At 42.1% G+C, this 22,385-nt stretch overlaps 1 protein-coding gene across 3 annotated transcripts in view; it reads left to right on the plus strand.

The window, feature by feature from the left end:
* pot1 (protection of telomeres 1 homolog) overlaps window positions 1–22,385 on the plus strand; it is a 266,060-nt gene that overhangs the window by 75,381 nt on the left and 168,294 nt on the right. For all 3 annotated transcript variants that reach the window (XM_052030226.1, XM_052030224.1, XM_052030227.1), the window contains exons 2-4: window positions 3,388–3,525; window positions 11,674–11,746; window positions 22,234–22,331. In XM_052030226.1, the coding sequence (XP_051886186.1) occupies window positions 3,403–3,525; window positions 11,674–11,746; window positions 22,234–22,331 (294 nt within the window). In that variant the 5' untranslated portion in view covers window positions 3,388–3,402. The remainder of the gene's footprint in view (window positions 1–3,387; window positions 3,526–11,673; window positions 11,747–22,233; window positions 22,332–22,385) is intronic.

The following is a 22,385-nucleotide window of genomic DNA, read 5'->3' on the forward strand; positions in this document are numbered from 1 at the left end:
TCCAAATGTGGCCTCACATGCGTCCTGTGCCTCTGAGTGCAGTGTCAACGACTCTCAGGAAGCACAAAGAGGGCACATACCACCAGGCTCGAGGACAGCTTCTATCCCATGGTGATAAGATTATTGAACGGTTCCCTTATATGATGAGATGGACTTGTTTGACCTTGCACCTTATTGTCTACTGGCAATGCACCTCCTGTAGCTGTGACACTTTACTCTGTATTCTGTTATTATTTTTACTCTGTACTACCTCAATGAACTGTGCAATGAATTGATCTGTACGAATGGTATGCAAGACCACTTTTTCACTGTACCTCGGTACAATGACAATAATATACCAATACCAAAAACCATCCAGAGCAATGCACACTGCTTGATTGGTACCCCATCAATCACCCCCGGCATACAGTGGCTGCATTGTATACTGTCTACAAAATGCATTGCAGTTACTCGCCCCAGGTTACTCGGGCTTTCAAACAAGAAAAAAGGCAGCAGGCATGTAGAAACACCACCACCTGCAGGTTCCCTTCCGAGTCGCACACTGCCCTGACTTGGGAAAAATATTGTCGTCTTTCACAGCAGGACTTGGACCCATCATCAGTGGCTCTACATCCTGCGGCTCCAATGGGAGGTTGGCTCATACTCCACAACCTCAAGGGCAATTAGGGCTGGGTAATAAATGCTCAGTAAAAAAAATATGTGGAAGTATTTGAAAGCAACTCACTTCAATGTATTTGCTGTTCTTTTCACAACAGTGTCATTCCATTGATATGAATGGCCCACTGGCTTTAGATCAGGTCAACCTGGACTTGTGTTTACTGGGCAGATTTCCCTTTAGTTATTCCCAGATCCTCAGTCAGTTAAGTGGAAGTTTGGGACTTACACCTTTGTTTTGGAATTCTGAATGTTCTACCAATTACAAAGGTAAAACTTGGTGGTTCTGATTAAGAGCCCACGGTCCTGTGCAGACGTGGCTATAAGATTCCATTGAAGAATTTCCAAATGAGGGTCCTGCTTTGAAGAGGAGCAGCGGTGTTTTATCATGCGTACCAATCAATGTTTGCCGCAATGCCGATGTCACTTTTATCTGCATGATATGACATGGCTATTGGCTCTGGGAGCAGGACCATAGACTGTTTAGTAGAGTAGGCACTTCATTATGATCATGGCTGATCACAAAATCTCTACCATACCCTTACGTACGATCCAACTAATCCTATGTCATTTTGCTTGTGGTTTATGTGATGATCTAAAAATTGCTATCTTTGTGGTTCTGCTTTTCAGCTGAGCTGGTTGCTTAAACTTTCTCAGCAGAAACTCTCTTTCTTAGTCCCAAGTTTGTCATTGGTACCTATGTGGAGCACGATAACTGTATTCTCTCCCTCCCACTGCAAGGTCTGCTCCAGGCCAGAGATGTTCCTCACCTTGGCAGTGGGTAGGAAATGAAGATCAGGTCTCTTTGTCCCGGCTGCAGAAGACAGTGTCAATCCCCCAAACTGTGCTGTCCCCCATTACAAACACAATTCTTTTGACTTTTTTCACTGTCGTGTTCTCTCTCGCTCACACACACACACACACACACACACACACACACACACACACACACACACACACACACACACACACACACACACGGCTTCCTGTGCTGCAGTGCTATGGTCAGTTTGTTAGTCTCTCCCACAGCCGCATATTTATTCAGGAATGTTGCAAGAATTCGACAAGTGCAGAGACCCAGGCTCCTTCAGTACTGTTTCTTGCATCCCCACATCTCCCTCACTTGCAGTCTGACCCCATGATAATTCTGAAGCATTTAATCCAAGGGGTGCATCTGCTGCTGTTGCTTGGGGGATGTCGGAGGTAATTTTCTCCAACACCCCCACTCCCTGTGTTCGGCATTGTCTGCAACTCTGACTCCCGTTCCTCAGCATGAAGCCAAAGTTCCTGAAGCTGCAAACATCCACCGCAGATGTGGTTACTTGGGACAGAAGTGTCCACAAGCTCCCACATGTTGCAGCAGCAATGGCCCTGCTGTCCTCCCATTCTTAGGTTGACATAATCAGTAGTTCAGTGATGTGGTCTTGTCTATTACCACCATCACTACACTTTAAAGCAGGAATGTATTGAGGGCTCATGTGTACATCAGAATGTGATGTGAAATACATTTAGCAATCTTTTTATCTTGGGGTATGGTTCCATGGACATGAGGTGATATCTTCACCTCGCTATTGTTGTCTGTGTGTGCGTCACAGTCATGAGTGTCAGTGGGCGTTTGATGGTGGCGGGTGGGAAGGTAGGAGATAGGCTGGTATGTTTTGTCTTTACTCGGCTAGTGTGCCACCTCACGGCTGCTTAATTATGATGGGTCAGTGGAACCTTGGCCAAATTCTCTGTTTACCTTCCCTGGCCCATGACCACCAAGGCCAACAGTACTGTCCCATCACCGCCCTGACTTTGGGCGTTGTCTTCACTGAAGACAATGGGTCAAACAGTGGTTCTTTTCTGGTCTGTGTGACCCTCATGCAGGATGAGCTTATTGATTCATCAAAGAGCATGCAGTTAAAATATTGAGTTACTTGTTCAGAATCTGTTGGATTATTAGGAGCAGGGCTTGCTCTGCTATTCAGTTTGATCCAGACAGCCTACTCTCTGTATTTACTTCCTGTCCTTTGATTTGTTTACCTAACAAAAGCTGATTTATCTTGGGCTTGGAAGTTCAGATTTTTATAATCTCTTCTTGCTTTCAACTCCCTCTGTGACCTCGCCCTTCCCCATTGCTGTAGCTTCCTTCTGCTCTACAAACCTTCTGAGATGGGAGCAGTCCTCCATTTCCAGCCTCATAACAATCCCTGATTTTAATCAGTCTTTGTGGCTTTTGCTAGCTCTAGAAATTCTCTTCCTAAACTCTCCACATCATAACATTTTCCTCTTTGATCTGTGTTTGGGTATCTGCCTGAATAACTTTGAGTTTTGGTATCATGTTTTGTTCATAGTGCTCTTGGGAAATATCGTTGAGTATTTTACTGTGTTATTAATACAATTTTCCATTGACAGCTTTAATTGTCCCAACATCCACAGCCTTCGAAGGGAAAGGATTTTTATTACCCTTTTTGTAGAAATCTAACATTATGATTGAGAAACACTGACGTCAAGTTGAAGGAGATGCTTGCTATGGACTTCTAATACCAAGGCACTTCATGTGCACCGACCAAAATATTCCTGCATAACAACTCATTGTATGGAACTGTGAACCTGTTTAAGAGTGTTTTTATAGCCCATCTTTATTTGAATGGAAACTAATGTTTATTTTTGCTGATTCCTCCTCAGTTTTGTTTATGAATGGTCTCAACTGGGGATTCTCAACTAAATTTTGTTTTGCTTTCCAATTAGTCATTCGAACCAAGCATGCCACTTCAGCAGCTCAGAGAGTCCGATGGTCCCATTGAAACCCAGTTGTCTGGCTGCGGTGAGTGGATTGAATATGATAAGCTACGGTTGGGGTCTGCATACGTCGACAAGTATATTAAGGTAAGCCCTATCCACGTGGCACCAATGAGTCTTAATTGTGTCTTTCAGACTAATGCATTTTGTCACACTTTTGAACAAATGGATATGAAGGCTAGTAGCTGAAATTTCAGTTTTGACAGGAACATCATCCATTTATGGATCTTGCACACTTAAGTTATTTTATACTTATGTCATCTTTTACTGACTCTGAACAGATAAAGTTTGTCAGATATACAAGACTTAGTGCTGTCCTGTTCTGAGTACTTTGCAATAAATGAACTATAGATCCTATTATAGGAAGGATGTGGAGGCTTTGGAGAGGGTACAGAAGAGGTTTACCAGGATGCTGCATGGATTAGAGGTCATATGCTATAAGGAGAGGAGAGGTTGGACAAACTTGGGTTGTTTTCTCTGGAGCAGTGGAGGCTGAGGGGAGACCTGATAGAAGTTTTTAGATCATGAGAAGTATAGATAGAGTCGGTATCTTTTTCCAGGGTTGAACTATCTAACACGAGAGGGCATGCATTTAAGGTGAGATTGGGTAAGTTTTTTTTTACACAGTGCATGGTGGATGCCTGGAATGCGCTGCCAGGACAGGTATTGGAGGCAAATACGATAGAGGCATTTAAGAGGCTCTTAGGCACGTGAATGTGTAGAGAATGGGAGAATGGACACTGTGTGGGCAGAAGGGATTAGTTTAGTTAGGCATTTAATTACTAGTTTAATTAGTTCAGTACAATATCGTGGGCTGAAGAGCCTGTTCCTGTGCTGAACTGTTCTGTGTTCTATGTTCTAGATGGCTGTAGACACCAATTTTAGTTTAATTTAGTAAATCATCTACTTCCAGCTAATTTGGCTGGAATGTCACAACAAGTGTGGACACTCCGGATTCCAATCATTGGAAATTAAATGGCCCTGTGGGTACTCTGAGGCTTTGCTGGAGTTGTTGAACAAAGCACTCTGCTACCTGTCACGACTGAGAACTTCTGTGTCATTCATTTAGGTGTTAATTAACCTGACAATTTATAGTCCAGAGATTTGCCTAATGTTTCTAATCTGCTTTCTTTGATCTTTCTGTTGCTTGATGTACATCTGAGAGGAAATATCCCTCTTAGATAGAATCATTGCATTAACACATGATCCACAATCATTCCCAAGCTTCCATGCAGTTATGAAGAATTAACTATCCTGAGCCCAGACCTTTTGGTTTAAAAAAAAGCTTGCTTCCTTGAGCCTTAATGACTATCTAGTCACCTGACGTCTCAGTCCATCATCTGACATTGTCCCACCTCTTGGAATTATCAGGAATTGTTAATTCTGCTCTGACAAAGTAAACAAATGTATCAAACCATGGATCATGTTCTTCTCTGGCAACTTTTTGGATCAGTTTGGTTCCAGATATCCAGTAGCTTTTTGTATAATTTAGTCAAGTCAGAGTGTTACACAGCATAGAAACGGGTCCTTCTCCACACTGTGAAGTAGTTACCAAGTATCTGTCTATACTAATCGCACTTTCCAGCGCCTAGCCCACAGCCTTCTTTGCCATGCGGGTTCAAGTGCTCATCTAAATACTTATTGTTGCGGGAGTGCCAGTCATCAGCAACCTCTCTGGCAGTGTTTTTCCAGATTTCGACCAACCTTGGATTTAAAATACCAAATCCTCCTCAAATCTCCTCGCCCTTACTTTAGACCTGTGCCCTCTGATTATGGACACCTTTGCTAAAGGGAAAAATTTCTGGCTATCTCCCCGATTTGATAGCCCTCAAAATTTTGTATTCCTTATCAGGCCCCACCTCGGATTCTATGCTCCAAGGAGAACAAACCCACTCTCCTCATAACTGAAGTACTTTATCCAGACAACATCCTGGTGAATCTCCCTTATCCCGTGCAGTCACGTACTTCCTCTAATGTGGAGACCAGAACTGCGCACAGTTCTTCAGCTGTGACCTAACTAAATGGTTTATGAAGTATTACCATAACCTTCCTGCTCGTATATTGTATGTCCTAGGTATCTCTTCTTAACCACCTTTTTTTCCTGTGCTGCATCCTTTAGAGATCCTTGGACATGTACACCAAAGGTTCCTCTAGTTCTTAGTATTTCCCAGGATTTTGCAATTCATTCTGCATTCCTTAGCCTTATTGGTCCTCCCAAGATACATATTTCACAAACATACGTATTTCAGGAATAAATTCCATCTGCCATGAGTCTGCACATCTTTAAGATTTAAGATTTCTTTATTAGTCACATGTACATCGAAACACACAGTGAAATGCATCTTTTGCGTAGAGTGCTCTGGGGGCAGCATAGTGCCAACATAGTATGCCCACAGCTTCCTAACCTGCATGTCTCTGGAATGTGGGAGGAAACTGGAGCACCCGGAGGAAACCCACACAGCCACGGGAAGAATGTACAAACTCCTTACAGACAGTGGCAGGAATTGAACCTGGGTTACTGGCGCTGTAATCGCATTGCGCTGACCGCTACATTACCGTGCCTGCCCATCTTACCAATTCATCAGTATTGTTCTGGAGCTGAAGCCTACCTTTTTCACTATCAAATAAAATCACCAATTTTTCCATCATCTGCAAACTTATCATTCCTCCTACATTCACATACAGATCATTAATGTATATAACAGACAGCAAGGGTCCCAGCACCGATCCATGTGGTACACCACTGGCCACGGTTTCAGTTTTAAAAGCAGCTCCCCACCATCTTGGTCTTCCTCCGATCACCAAACCAACTTCCAGTCCAATTTGCCAAATTGCCCTGGATCCCAGGGGCTCTTAGTTTTGGTACCAGTCTCGCAAAACTAAGGCCTTACTGAAATCCGTGTAGACGACATGAACTACACTGCCCTCCCTCATCAAGGCATTTGGTTACCTCTTCAAAAAATTCAATCAGATTAGTCGGACACAATCTCCCTTTAACAATGCCATGCTGTAACCCTGATTAATCCCTTCTCCATGTGCAGATTAATCCCTATTCCTCAGAATGTTTTCCCAATATTTTCCCTACCACTGACCTTGCTTATCCCTCCTGTCCTTCTGGGATAAAGGTCCCAACATTTTGTGTTCTCTGATCTTCTGACAACTCTGACCAAAGAAGGTATGAAAATTTCTGCCAGAGCTACAACAGTGTCTCCCATTGTCTTCCTTAGCAGCTCAGATACATCTCATCAGACCCTTAACATCCAAAGTACCAAAGCTATGTGAGCAAACCCCCCAGCCTCTCCCCTCTTGAAGGACAAGGCCAGCAGGCACATGGGAATGCAACCAACTTCCTTTCCAAGTTGTACACCATTTTGGCTGCAGAGAACGCACCTCAAGAAGGTGGCTCAGTACTACTTCGATGTCAGAAAAGTTGGGAAATAAACATTGCCTTGTCAATGATATTCATATTGCTGAGTTATAACTGAGAACAGTATTTTTACAGTTGGTTGTATTAAAGGTATTTATGCTGCCAAGAAGCCATTGGTTTGTGGCCAGGACATTCTCTAAAGTCCAGTATTCTGAGGGCATATGACAGAATACTGTCAGTGGTCTCTGAAATGTGAATACCTTCCCTCTGGAAGTGTAAGTTGCACACAATTTCAGTGATTACCAAGACTGAACAGGGGATAGCACATTATTCTGCTTAAAATGAAAAGGAAATCTCTCCTCACCTTCCCCAGCATTCTTCTATCAATAAGCAGACTGCAAGTCACACATATACCAGCACAGCAATACACTGTGGAAGCCACAGAGAGAGAGAGAATGTCATTTGGAAGTGTGAAACAAGAGACTTGAGATAAACTTGAAGGCTTTTTTGTACTTTCACCATGGACTTGCTGTTGGGGATGTTTTTAATTCAGTAAATTTTCCAAAGAACAGTTGTGTTGAGGCTTTAAATGATTTCTGTTAATAAAACGCAAATGATTTTCTTTTGTACTGCATTGGATGGGGATCACATTAAGAGGGAAGGCTGCTCAAACCTACCATGCAATAATTATTCTTATAAGACGAAATGTAGCTTTATGTTTCAAAGAAAATGCTCTGGCCTGTGTTTGAGTTGGTTTGCCAGCAGCTGACTGTTGTAACAGAATTTGTTCTGTCTGCTTACAGTCCCAGTGCTGTGACTGAGCTCATGTTAGCTTAATCTCCGGACTGAATATTTTGCATTTATAGTACTGTTGGAGATTAATACCTTGGAACTGTTCCCTCCTCGTATAGCAGAGACACTGTACTGTGTTAATTGGAGAATATCATTCACCATTTATGGTAATTCACAGCTTTGTTCCTGTTGGAACAGTCTGTCCTGGTGAAGTGGGACTTCTTCAGTAGCAATAACATTAGGGAAGCTTCTGATGCCACTGTGTCCTCAAAGTACTGAATTAGTGAACATTCTTCACGATGGACAAAAGACTCCAGGATCTGAATTTACGTTGTCAGACTGCAGTGGCCTTAAAGGTTGCCTTCCAATTTAAATACACCAGATTATCCAGGAACCAATTTATAGCTTAAACAGACAAATAGACTTGCAACTGTATTTTGTAGTCAAGGAAATTAACCGTTGATACATTTGTTTTTCAATTTTGTTGAAGTTTTCTGCTCTTGTATTGTTCTTCTAAAAACTATTGTTGGATTTTGCATCCTACTTATTGTTTTATGCGGACGTGTGCATCGTCAGCAAGACCAGCATTTATTGCCTATCCCCAGCTTCCCTTGAGAAGGTGACAGTGAGCTACTGCCTTGAATTGCTGCAGAACGTAGCAGTTGCGATGCAACAGACTGGTTTGCTAGGCCCTTTTTGGGGCACTTACATTGCTGTGTGTCGGGAGTCACCTAAAGGCCATGTGAGGATGTCTGTAAGGAGTTTGTAGGTTCTCCCCATGTCTGCGTGGGTTTCCTCCAGGTGCTCCGGTTTCGTCCCACATTCCAAAGGCGTGCAGGTTAGGAAGTTGTGGGCACGCTATGTTGGTGCCGGAAGCGTGACGACACTCGTGGGCTGTCCCCAGAACACTCTGCGCAAAAGATGCATTGCGTGTTTTGATGTACATGTGACTAATAAAGATATCTTACCTTATCTTACATTTCAGCCCCTGAAGGATGCTAGTCAGCTGGATGTTTTTTTTCATGACAAGATGGTAGTTTTGTGGTAACCATTAATTTCCAGGTTATGTTTATTGTATTTAAGTTCCTTAAGTGTCTTGGAGGGATTTGAACTCTCTCTGGATTGTTAGTCCAGGCCTCTGGGTTTTCAGTCTGGTCGTTTAACCACTGTGCCAACGCTGTTCCAATATTTGGTATTTAAGAGTACATAGAGTCCAAGAATTGTACACCACAAAAACAGGCCCTTTGGTCCAACGTGTCCATGCTGCCCATTGTCCTTGCCTATATTAACCCTGTTTACATGCTTAAGGCACGTAGCCTTCTCTGAATTGTTTCACCGTTCATCCTCTGTCTTGGTGGTTCTAATAATCGCTAGCATGTTCCTACGAAACATTTAAGTGAGGCATCTTTGTCATTAGAGTACAACACTGCTCAGAGAAGAGGAAGTTCTTTCCTTGGGCCCCGGACAATATTTATTTCCCGCTCAATACCCAAAACAATTTATCCTGACATTATCTTATAGCTGGGTATGCAAATTGGGTGCCATGTTTCCTAAATTACAACCATTCTCGCACTTCACCAGTGTGTTATCAGCTGTAATATGTTTTGAAATATCCTAAAGCTGTGAAAGATGCTATGTGAATGCACATTTTTGTTTTTGCTTGTAAAAATGTCAGCATGAAAAGGATTGTGGTGATGTGAATGGCCCATTTGCTTGTTCAGAAAAGAGCGCATCAGAGATAAAGAACTACCATATCCGGGGAAGTAAAGCCCTCTAAACTCAAATCAGATCAGTAAAAAAATACATAGTTTGTTGCTGTGCCGATCTGTATGAGGAGGTGCAACACAAACGATGCCAGCCCCGCAATACAAATCTGTAATGGATATAACATTGAAATCCTAGGTCAATCTTGCTTTGGTAATTTTCTGGTGAGTGGCATAAGGAGGAGATAAACTGCTTCTGGAAGCAGAAACTGTGGTATTTTGGAACATGCTGTCATTTCGAGTCCTGTGATAAGCCTGCTTAAACGCAGGACTCGAAATGTCCATCAATAACAGTAGGAAATAAAGGGCTTGTTTTTTTTAAACAAAAAAGATATGTATTTTTGCCTCATTGCCAAGCTCAGTGTCTCTGTCTTGTTCCGACTTGAATCCAAGAGTTAATAATCTTCTCCGAGTCCTCACTAACACCACACTGGCAAAATCTCTCTTCCAAGGCCTTGGCCTGTGGGAACCAGCCAATTAAAGTTCAATACCTTTTTCAAATTTACCCAAGATAAGGGCTCATGCAGTTGGTGGGAATAGATTAGCATGAATCAAAGATTTGTTAAAAGGCAGAAAGGTAGGGATAAATGGGTCGGGTTGTGATAAGGGAGCACCCACCTATGTTGGAGCTAGGATTTTGATGATCTTCCATTCTAGCAGAGAGAGAAGGGCCCTCATTGAATCTCAAAAGTCTTGATGGGACTGGAAATAGGAAGGATGTTTTTGATAGTGGGGAAGACCAGAACCAGGGGTCCAGCCTTAGGATACAGGAAAAACCACTTGGGACTGCGATGAGAAATTTCTTTACCTAGAGAGTGGTGAACCTGTAGAAATCTACACCACAGAGGGCACTTGAGACCACATCATGGAGCTTGTTCAATGTGGAGTCGGATATAGTGCTAACGGTTAAAGAGATCAAGCGGGCACAGGGTATTGGATTTGCACGATTAAATGATGCAGGCTTAAAGGGTTGAATGGTCTACTCCTGCTCCAATTTCCATCTACGTTAATGATTGAGTTGGAAGGCCAAGTGCAATATGTCCATGTTCACTGATGCTATTGAACGAAGAAGGAAGGTGAGCAGTCAGGAAGACGCAATTCTGCACCATTTATAGATGGGTTAAGTGCAAGAATGGCAGGTGGAGTATCTTGTAGGGATGTGAGAGGTGCTTCACCTTGGTAGGAAATGTCGAAAAGTGGAGTGTTTTGTTTAGATGGTGTGAGACAACTGGATGCTCATGTTCAGGGAAATCTGCATGTGAAATGTAGAAGGTAAGCATGTAGGTTCAGCAAGTAATTATAACTGCAGATGATGTGTTCAGTGTTAATAAATCATGGATAAGGAAAGTAATGATGTCACTCTCATCGCATGTGATGTTAGCACTCCATATTAGTGTGCCTTATTGTTAGACCAGAATGCAAACCCTTGTTTTGAAACTCCTGGTGTCCTGCAGTTATGGTTAGAACTTACCAGTGTTCCTAGCATTGTCCCATCCCTTAATACATTATGTGGTACTGTACTGTACTGTAAGGGAGCCAGAATACAAGAAGTCAGCAGTCTTGCAACAACTTGCTCAAGGCTTTGAGGGCACATCTTGAGTATTATATGTAGTTTTGAACTTTGTACCTTTTGAAATGACCTCAGAAGTAGCACGGTAGTTACTGTTAACTTCTGCAGTTAGTGTACGAGAGGGGGTTCAATAGGAGGGCTGATGTTTGAAATTCAGAAGAATTGGAGGTGGTTCCCTGTTTGAAGAGGTCTTGACAAGGTGGATGCTGAGAGGTTGCTTCGCTTGGATGAAGTGTCCAGACCCAAGGGGCATCATGAGTAGCCAATTGGTATTGGGATGACAGGAAATATCTTCATGCACACGGTTAGGAACCGTTTACCCCAGTAAGTTGTGCGTACTCAGTTGCTGACCATAATATAAGACAGAGACCTGTAGATTAAAGAATCGAGGAACATGACAGTGGCTTGAGAAAGTCGATGACCTACTGTGATATTTAATGGCTTAAGGGCCATGTGGTCTATTAGTTCTGTTTCTAATGTTCTTAAGTGACGTGGCGTCACTCCTGGGTTTCAGGAGGTGGCTTAATGTGGGGTGTGGCTTTTTTTAAGCTGCTTTACTCCAGCCATTGGAAGGGTGATTTTCCATAATGGCCCTGGTGGGATTTTTTTTCTTGAATCTGCTTTTTCTTATCTAGAATTCCTTTGCAAGAACAGAGGAGGGAAGAATGTTTAACAAAAGATCTTGAAAGCCACAATGCAAGAAGGCAGTGATGACTGTTTAATTGTATCTTTCTGATTTCCAGGGAATTATTTCAGTGAAGTATCCATCACATGAACTTGGAACAGGAGAAAAAGTTTTAAAAATGGCTTTGGAAGGTAAGCTGATGATGTTGGTTGATGAGCGGATTGTAATTTTGGATGAAACACAGGCACTGCTCTTTGAAGGAATAGCACATCTCACTTTGATGCAGTAAAGTCGTTAATATTCCATTGGTACTCTGGTAACTTTTAAAGTTGCTGCCATTTTAAGAAGGGTGCGAGTTTCTGTCCTTGTTTGTTGCTGCCTATTTTAAAACGGTAAAATTTTCTATTTGCATTGAGAGTCACCTCCCTTGAGATGAAGACCAAGATTCCACCTTCCATGTCCCTTTGTATTTGTGTACTAGAACTTAGCTATTTATGTGAATGAACACCCAGTGCCTTTGACACTTTTAAAAAAAAATTACTTGTCTCTTGTCATTGAGGAAATATTCTGGTTTATCTCTGGTCAAAAGAGGCAGCCTCACACTTTGAATTCTACGTGCCAAATTTTTTTCGCATTCACTTATTTGTCTGTGTAACTTCCTGTTCTCAGCTACACAATGTACTGTGCTGTGTTGATAGCATAATTTGGCATTTTTGATATTCAAGTTGCATCTCTTTGCCCAGATCATTGATAAATGTGACAGAAAGCTACCTAGTACGCTTATCTTGTCAATCTGAGAATGTTCCTTTTTATCCTGGTGAATTACTGACCTACGTAAGAGTGTTACAACAGTGTTAAATTCTGTGCGCTCTTTTGGCAATCTCTTGTCAGGATCTTTATTAAATGTCACCTAGAAATACAGATAAGATAAAGTCTGTACTTAATCCTCATCATCAATGTCATTCAGATTAACCAGTCAATCCATCCTTTTTTTCAAATCTATAGCCACAGTTTTGCCCGCTGATTTATCTGACCGTATTCCTTTGTAATCTCCTCTAATCTATGCCATATAAATTCGCACTGGCTCAGACTTTCCTAAGTATCTGGTCACTCTCTCCCTGATTTATTTATTTTTTGGACAAAAAAATAAATATTTTAAAAAAAGTTAATGAAACATTTTTTTTCAATTCATGTTTCTTAACGCCTACGCAGAAGACATAGCTTTATGTTAGGGGAAAATGGTGATACGACCTGTTGTCTAGGAATACAATCCCCCCTCTGTACTGAGTGGCTCGCCTGTAACATGTGAAACAAGCACTGGAAGTGCTGGAAGAACTCAGCAGCACAAGCAGCATCTGTGGAAAGAGAAACAGTTAATGTTTCGGATTTGTGATCCTTCATCAGAACTGGGAAAGAACGAGATGTTGGATTGGAAAACTGCAACCTGGAGAGTTTTGAAACAACATTATGATTGTTGTATCATCACTTTAATAGTTCCCAAGGAAGCAAGAATGTCCTGGAGAACTTTTGGTGGCTGCAAATTATTCAGTGGTTCAAAAGATTTTTAAACTAGTGACACACAACAGGTGAATTTCCTCCCCTCCCTACTCCGTTTTGCTGAAGAGCAAGGATCCAGTTGTGTGCACAGTAGATCAGGGCTTGCATCGTTTAACATGTACAGTGGGCATTGCTATTTGCAGGATTAGGCTGGCGTTTGGTGAAGAAGAGGAAGCAAGTAGTTCAGGGAGAGGCAGGTGGGGATTGGTTGCCTGTGGGATCAAAGGGTAGGTAGAAAACCTGAAGGGAGGATCGATGCAGAGACTCTTTGGCCATAGACCAGGTCAGACTGCTTGTCCGCAAATTGCATTGACCCAGTCCTCGTCTATCTTGGTTCTGTAGCATTCCAAATACTGTTTAAAATACTTCCCACTGATTGTTGCTTGATGGACCAAACAGTTCAGCGTAAATTTCTGCAATCAATTCAGTTCATCCCTTCGAAGTTTTAAACTCTAATCGAATGAATTGGTCTTTTTCTAAAATAGACAATCAGGAGTTTCAGCTCAATTTAATTCCTGTCACTGTAACGCTTATCCTGTTTTGTCAGGCCTCCCTTGACAAAGCAACTTAAACTTGTGTATAGAAACCTTCTTTAAAGCAAAGCATGGATTGTGTTTAAATCAGCCTATTTTTACATCAGCTTTTAAAATAATTGGATGTGTTTCAAGGGATAGTGTGCATAATTGTCAGAATTAAGATTCAATAAATTCATGACAAATTATACATATTCATAAATAACTTTGAAACATTCACTGAAGTGGGTACAAGAGTGGGGCATTTGACCTTCAACCTGTTTCCTCTTTACTCATACTATCAGCCAAACACTGAGCCGTTTGTCACCTATTTTGACACTTCCAACTCACCAGGCTTCAAGTGATTCTTGTGAGACAGTGGTTTGAACTCTCAATACCATTTCGATACAAAGTACTTCATGAACAGTCTTCTAAGGTTGAAGCTGTTCCAAACTTGCCCTCCAGAGGAAATAATTTATCTCTCAATACACAGAAAGCCCTGGAGGAACTCAGGAGGTCAGGCAGCATCTATGGAAGGAAATAAACAGTCGACGTTTCAGGCCGAGACCCTTCATCAGGACTGGAAAGGAAGAGGGAAGAAGCCAGAATAAGGTGGCGGGGGGAGGGGGAGGAGCACACGCAGGTCGGGGGAAGGTGAGTTCAAGTGAGGGGGGGGATGGTAGGTGGGTGGGGGAGGGGGAGAAGATGTAATAAACTGGGAGGTGATGGGTAGAAGAGGCAAAGGGCTGAAGAAGAAGGAATCCAGTAAGAGAGGGCAGTGGACCATGGAATAAAGGATGGGGGAGGGGAGGAGATGACAAGATGAGATGGGCAGGTCATCAAGGCAGGGGAAGGGAGCCATAAGAATAAAGGAAGACAGAAGAGTTGGGGGGGGGTGGGAAGAAAAAGAGGGTGAAGTTACCGGAAGTTAGAGAAATCGATGTTGAGGCCATCAGGTTGGAGCTCCCAAGGCAGAATATGAGGTGTTGTTCCTCCAACCTGCGTCTGGTCTCAACGTGGCAGTAGAGGAGGCCATGGATAGACATGTCAGTATGGGAGTGGGATGTGGAATTGAAGTGGGTGGCCACCGGGAGGTTCTGGCGGTTGCAGTGGCGGACTGTTTATTTCCCTCCGTGGATGCTGCCTGACCTGCTGAGTTCCTCCAGCACTTCTTGTGTATTGCTCCAGATTCCAGCGTCTGCGGAATTACTTGTGTAATTTCATTTCAATGTTTAAGATAATCAAGGAAATCAACAGAGCTCTGTTGATTCCCTTGATTATCTTAAACATTGAAATGACCCCTTATCTTGTACTTTCAAGGGAACGCACTGGCAGTCTGTGCAACCTGTCCTCGTATTTAACTCTTTTATCTGTCATGCATGGAGTCATGTCAGAGCGGTGTTGTTTTTGCTTTATTTGCTCTATCTCAGTGGGGTGGGGGCGGGCGGTGGCAATGAAGAGGCATTCGACTTCCTTTGCTAATAGAGAATGTGGGTTTGAGACTATGCGAGAGCATTGTGGTACTATTTCTGAAAGCTTTGCTTCTTTCAGCCAGTAAGTTCATGGTTGAGGTCGATGGTCTGTTGGGCAGTAAATGGGGTATGGTGATTGAATGGGCATGTGGACTTATGGCACATGATTTGCTGTGGTCTTATTGAAGGGTGGAGCTGGTTCAATGGGCTGTATGGCCTTGCCCTGTTTTTGGTATTTCACACTCGGATGAGTGGGGAATTTAATTTTGAAATTTTGGCAGATCGGACTGTTTCCTGTTCTACGGGTGATACGGTGCAGCGAACAAGTGGGGCAGGAAGAGGCCTCTTGGCCTTTCATGCTAGCTCCACCATTCATAACATCATGACTGATCTGGTTGTAATCTCAATGTCATGTTTTCATCTTGCCCACAGTAAGCTTCTTTATCGAGAATCTATCTTCCTCTGTCTCAAAAATATTCTGAGAGTCTCTTTCCACTGCCCTTTTGAGGAAGTGTGTTCCAAAGACACTCAACCCTTGAGGGGAAAATATTTTACCTTATCTCTCTCTGAAAAAGGTGACCATTTTTTTTCAGCAGTGACTCCATCTACTAGATATCCCCCAGGAGGCAGCTTCATCTCTATATCCACCCTGTCAAAGCACCTCAGGGACATGTATGTTTCAATCAACTCCTCCTCTCACTTTTCTAAACTCCAGATACAAACTGAGGTAGCATTTATGGGTTCATGGACCATTCAGAAATCTGATGGCAGAGGGGAAGAAGCTGTTCCTGAAATGTTGAGTGTGGGTCTTCAAGCTCCTGTATCTCCTTGCCAATGGCAGTAACGAGAAGAAGGCATGTCCTGGGTGGTGAGGGTCCTTCGTGATGGATGCTGCCTTCTTGAGATGCCGCCTCTTGAAGATGTCCTCGATGGCAAGGAGGGTTGTGCCCGTGATGGAGCTGGCTGAGTCTACAACCCTCTGCAGCCTCTCGCGATTCTGTGCATTGGAGCCTCCATACCAGGCTCAAGAAGGTGGCATCCATCACTAAGGACCGTCACCATCTGGGCCATGCCCTCTTCTCGTTATTACCATCAGGGAGGAGGTACGGGAGCCTGAAGACCCACATTCAACGATTTAGAATCAGCTTCTTCCCCTCCGCCATCAGATTTCTGAGTAGTCCACGAAGACTACTCTTATTTTTTTCTTGCACTATTTATTTATTTTTGTAATTTATAATAATTTTATGTCTTTGCACTGTACTGCTGCCACAGAACAACACATTTCACTTCATGTAAGTCAGTGATAATATATCTGATTCTTATATTGTCTACCTGCACTGCACTTTTTTATGTAACTGTAAAACTATATTCTGCACTCTGGGCTTTTTTTCCTTTGGTCCTACCTTAATATATGGAATGATCTGTCTGGATGGCATGCAAACAAAAGCTTTTCACTGTATCTTGGTACACGTGACAATAATAAATGAATTACCAATTTCACATTATTCACATTATACTGCATTTGCCAGATCTTCCCCCATTCACTTAGTCGATGTATATTCCTCTGAGAACCTCATTATCCCCTCTATACAACTTAATTCCTGCCTGTTTTCATATATTTAGCAAATATAGCAACCATACTGTCAGTGCCTTCATTCAAGTCACTTCGATAAACTGCAAAACATCGAGGCCCCAGCACCAATCTGTGAGGTGCACCACTTATTGCATCTTCCCACCAGGAGAAAGATTGGTTTACACCTACTTTGCTTCCAGCTGGCCAGCCAATCATCTATCCATTCCAATGCATTACATGATGTCCTGTGAGGTTCTATTTTCCACAAAAACCTTTCACGCCACAACTTATCAAATGGCTTCTGGAAATCTAAGTTTTGTACATCCACATGTTGCACTTTATGCACTGAACATGATTCATGTGTTTTGCTTTTTTTTTCAGTCTAGTTTTTGTAATTCTTTCATAGAATAGTAAAGGACAGGAAGAGGCCGTTCAATCTGTTGAACTTGTGCTTGCCTGATAGAAGTACGATCCAGTTTGTTCCACTCTCCTGCTTCTTTCTGATATCTATCCAAATTTATCCTCTTTCAAATATGTATGACCTTCTGTCCTGAAGGTTGCTGGTGAATCCATATCCACCACTCTGTCACATGGAGTACTATAGGTTAGAACTACTTGTTTTTACATTAATGTTTTGCTTCATTTGTTCCCTCTGCTTCTGCCAAACTCTTTGTCTGTGCCCTCGGGTTGCTAATCCTTCAGCCTCTGGAAATCGCTTCTCTTTATTTACTCGATGTAAACCCCGATGCTAGAAAACTCTACCGTAAGATTGCTGAGGGAAGCAATTACAGCCTCTTCAGACGACTTATTAATGCCAAAGTCTCACTACTGCAACAATTTGAGTAAATCTATTTTAAAATATGCCCAGAATGGGTCTCTTGGACTGAACCGATGTTTATAAATGATTAGGGTCAAATTCCCTGGCTTTGGTATCATTTTGTACTTATAAAGCTCTGTTTAATATTGTACTGGTTATCTTGAACAGCTCCTTCTCATTTTATTCAATCAAAATCTATCACCACTAGAGGAACGACGACATAATATTGCTCTGTTTCTATTGAGAAATTTTAGTCCAGCTTTTTTTTTCTGTTTTTTTTGAATTTTTTTTTACTTTAGCTTAGTTTGGTTTGATATATTTATAATTTTTCTTATTGTTTCGGGGATTTTTTTTTCTTTCTTTTATATTTTATAATAAATATTTTTCTTTTATATTATATTCATTCACTAACAGATTGTTGGATCTACAGATTTTTTTTATACTTTATTGTTCTTTATGATTATCCATGTCATGATTGTTCTCCTGATCTCTTTGTATTACATGTATAAACATTGATATATTAATCTGTATTAATTTGAAAACTAATAAAAAGATTGAAAAAGAAAGAAAATCTATCACCACATAATATTCTGCATGAATTTCATCAGCCATGTGTCTCTTTGACCTTTTTTCCTTCATTACCTTCATTCTCGCACCCTGTCCTTGTCATGTGAATATTCATGCAAGGTAAAATCTTGTAACTATTACATGGGTTTAATATGATAAAATGAGAATATATATTTGTCAGCTAAATTCTTGGGGCCATGAAGTGGGGGCAGTGGAGATGACTGCGGGGGAGGGGAAGACTGGTAAAAAGAAGCTGCTTTTGAACAACAGCAGCTGAAGAACAGACTGTTGTTGGAACTTAAATGAACTACCTGTAAACTCAGTCAGGTGAATAATGGCTGAAACTTTATTGACCAGACAGACAATTAGTAACACTCAGTTACATGGACAGAAACATGCTTTGGATCTGTTAAACAGGTTTGTAGACCACACAGGCAGAAGGGGTAGCACTTTCCCTCAGTTTGCCTTCTGTTTCTTACTATTCAATGTAAGGCCATTAGGTTCCATTGGGTCACTCAAGTGGGGCTGACCTGCCTTACGTAGGTTGTAGACGTCAATTTTATACAGTCAATATTCCTGCCAACCGTGATCAGGTGATAACCCTGAACAAAATGATAGTTTTACCATTATAGCCTGCCTCTGGAATTTCTTCTGGGGAAGTGTGAGGTCATGAACTTTGGTAAGAGAAATCAAAAGGCAGATAATTAGCTAAATGGAGAGAGACTGAAAGTAAGATATCTTTATTAGTCACATGTACATTGAAACACACAGTGAAATGCATCTTTTGTGCTGAGTGTTCTGGGGGCAGCCCGCAAGTGTCGCCACGCTTCCGGCGCCAACATAGCATGCCCACAACTTCCTAACCCTTGCGTCTTTGGAATGTGGGAGGAAGCCCACGCAGACACGGAGAACATACAAACTCCTTACAGACAGCGGCCGGAATTGAACCCAGGTCACTGGCGCTGTAAAGTGTTACGCTAACCACTAGTGAATGGAGTACAGAGGGTTCTAGGGGTGTTCTCGTGCATGAATCACAAACAGCTCGCAGGCAGGTCCAACGGGTAGTTAAGAAGGCAAACGGCATTTTTGCCTTCATTGCAAAGAGGTTGGAGTTTAAAAATAGGCAGGTTTTGTTGCAGTTGTACAGGGTGTTGGTGAGGTCACACCCAGAAAACTGTGTACAGTTTTCTGTACACAGGGCCTGTACAGGCCTTGATGGCCTACTTCTGCTCCTATTTTCTTGTGTTCTCTGTTGAACAGAATCTAATCAGGTTACCTCATTTCATTGGTTCTGACCCTTTGATCTAATTGTTCGGGCAGACCATCTATCTTTGTCTGTTTGTTGCTAAGGTCCAGCTCTCAACTCATTCTTGAAGCAGAGTATATTTCATTAAAACTCTGGCTCTTTCAATTAGAGAACAGGTCATCAACGTACACAATGGTCTGCCTCTCCACTGGTCCAGGTTAGCCTTGGAACTGGGATTTCTGTGACAAGGTGTACTGTGTTGTCTCCTGAGTAGCGTGACTTGTCTTTGAGTACTGTTCACAAAAGCTGTTGGAGAAATACAGTTGTGTCCAGCTGCAGATTTTCTGCTGAGCACTGACTTCAGTCTGAAAACCTAGATTCATTTACTTTTACCTTCTATAGCTAATATTTTATTTATTATTACTATATTACTGGCCTGTAAATATGAGTAAATACATTCTGATTAGTATTCCTGATTATATTTGTATTAATTATATCACATTCTAAATAGACTAAAATATATCTTAAAATTGTTGATTAACGTGCAAACTAAATTCTTTACAGGTTAAATCATGGCCTAAAATCCTGGTACATTGGCAACCTTAAACGTTCTTGGCAGCCTATAGGTGTGAAGTGTTTTCACAGACCGGTGGTTAGCCAGGGGAGTATCACGTCTTTTGTAGATCCAGTTCACGTGAAACTTTTGATCTTGTGATAATGTTGAGGGAAAAATGTGGTGGTCATTTACTGTTTAGCTTATTTTGAAGTAAAACTTTGGTATAAATTTAAGGCAGTAATGTAACTTATTGGTGGTCGAGAGCTGAGCTGCAATCTAGGAGGCTACCCTGAGCTCCCTCACTGAAATCATAGGAAAGAGACAAGCCCTGACTTGGCTTGGATGGGTTAAATTTGGCGATCTTTGTCCTGATAAACATCACTGGAATCTGTGCTGTCTGTCTAGTGTTGGAGAGGTTGACAGGGCTGAATACCTGTTTCAGTGTTGATAACTCTTGCTTTAGTGTGCATTAACCTTGGGCAAATAAACTTAACCTCATTGGTGTTAGGTTGAATCATATGCCTGTAAGCAAGACTAAATCTCATGACGTCCTTGTGAAATCTATAAGTATTCTTCTTGCTGCTTTTCATTTGTCCCTTGTGTGAACCAAAAGCAGCAGGGGTTCTTGTATTGAATCTTGTAGCTCTCTGCATCCCAGGAAAACCAGCTATTCAGGTCAATTCTCTGAAGCCTCTTGAATCTGTGCTGCTGTTTACTTGTAAAATAGGTGGCTGCCCTCTAGAGTTGCTTGTGTGTTTTGTCATGAGGATGTTACATCAGAAGCATGTTCTTCCTTGGCAGTTGGTTTCCATGCTCGTATCACCAATTATTCCACCAATTCATTCAGATTGTTCCATCCACGATACACATCATGAGTCATGGAGTTGTACAACGTGGAAACAGGCCCTTTGGCCCATTGAGTCTTTGCCAACCATCAATGACACTCCCTTCCCATTCTCATCAACTCCCTGCAGATTCTACTCACCTGGGGCAGGCAGTTGGGCAATTAACCTACCAACATACACATCTTTGGGATGTTTGAGGAAATCAGAGCAACCAGAGGAAACCCATGTAGTCATGGGGAGAATGTGTAAACTCCACATGGACAGCACTGGAGTTCAGTGTTGCACCACCATGCCACTCACATGCATCTGGGGTGTGGTCTAGGACCTGCTGGGAAATGCAGGTTTGCACTTCCCCTCCCATGAGCATGAGGAATTTTGGGGCTCCACACCCAATCGTCACAGTCCAGGACTTGCCGCCTCAGTTCCGCTGACATTTTCCCTGCTGTGCACTGACATTAGAAACCATATGGAGCATGAACTTGCTGAATCCTCCAGCCATTATGCTAGGAAAAAACATCTGCTGAACCTCAGCCAAAACAGCAAGCCCATTCATTTAAATAGAGAAGAATGGCTGTGAGGGAGAAAGGTAAGTCTGCGTGCGTTTCCTCCGGGTGCTCCAGTTTCCTCCCACATTCCAAAGACGTACGGGTTTGGAAGTTGTGGACATGCTATGTTGGCATCAGAAGTGTGGGGACACTTGTGGGCTGCCCCCAGAACAATATGCAAAAGATGCATTTCACTGTGTGTTTTGATGTACATGTGACTAATAAAGAAATCTTAAAGTACTTTACACTTCTTTGAGTTAACTTCAGTTTGCTTGAATGTTTTTAATACATTGTTTATAAGTAATTTAGTTTTATAAATGTTTTAATTTTGATTTTTAATAATTTAAGTGGTTTTATTTGATTTTGAATGCTTCTGAAAGTCATGGACATGTCTTTGGTGCAATACATAAAACGCTGGAGGAACTTAGCAGGTGCGACAGCATCTATGAAGAGAAATGGACAGTCGACGTTTCGTGTTGAGGCTGGTCCTGAGGAAGGGTCTCAACCTGAAACATCGACTGTCCATTTCCCTCCATATATGTTGCCGCACCTGCTGAGTTCCTCCAGCGGTTTGTGCGTTGCTCCAGATTCCAGCATCTACAGTCTCTCTTGTGTCTACATCTCTTTGGTGTTGACAGCTGGCAAAGCTGGAGATGTGGCTGTCAAAGTTGTTTCAGCCGGCAGTGCTTGTGTTGATCACCCACCAACAACAACATTACATCAGGCAAGGTTCTGTAGTATCCAGACATTGCCATTTAGGATCAGAATAGCAATTAGCAATAACTTGGCAAGGTGTGATCTACAGAAAGCAGGTTTGTATTTTTATCTGGAGTGGAAATTGCAAAGGCTCTCTATTTTGATTTTGTGAATGCCTTTGCAGAAATTTAGTTAAAAATAATAGTGTCAACACGTGCTTTGTTTTGTGGAATTTTGGAATCTCAGGCCTTTGCTGTAATATAACACGGCTGTAATTTCCTGCTTTTCTTAGAGTCAACTTCGCAGCCGTCGACATCTAGCCAAGCTTCAATCAACACCTTTATATTTGGAAAGTTGGTGGGAGACTGCGATAGCATTCTTAAACAAGGGGTAAAGTATTTAACAGCATGTCAACTGAGAGTTTAAAGCTATTGAGAAAAAAAT

Source organism: Pristis pectinata, chromosome 15 (genome assembly GCF_009764475.1).
Source record: "Pristis pectinata isolate sPriPec2 chromosome 15, sPriPec2.1.pri, whole genome shotgun sequence".
In the NCBI taxonomy this organism is placed as follows: Eukaryota; Metazoa; Chordata; class Chondrichthyes; order Rhinopristiformes; family Pristidae; genus Pristis; species Pristis pectinata.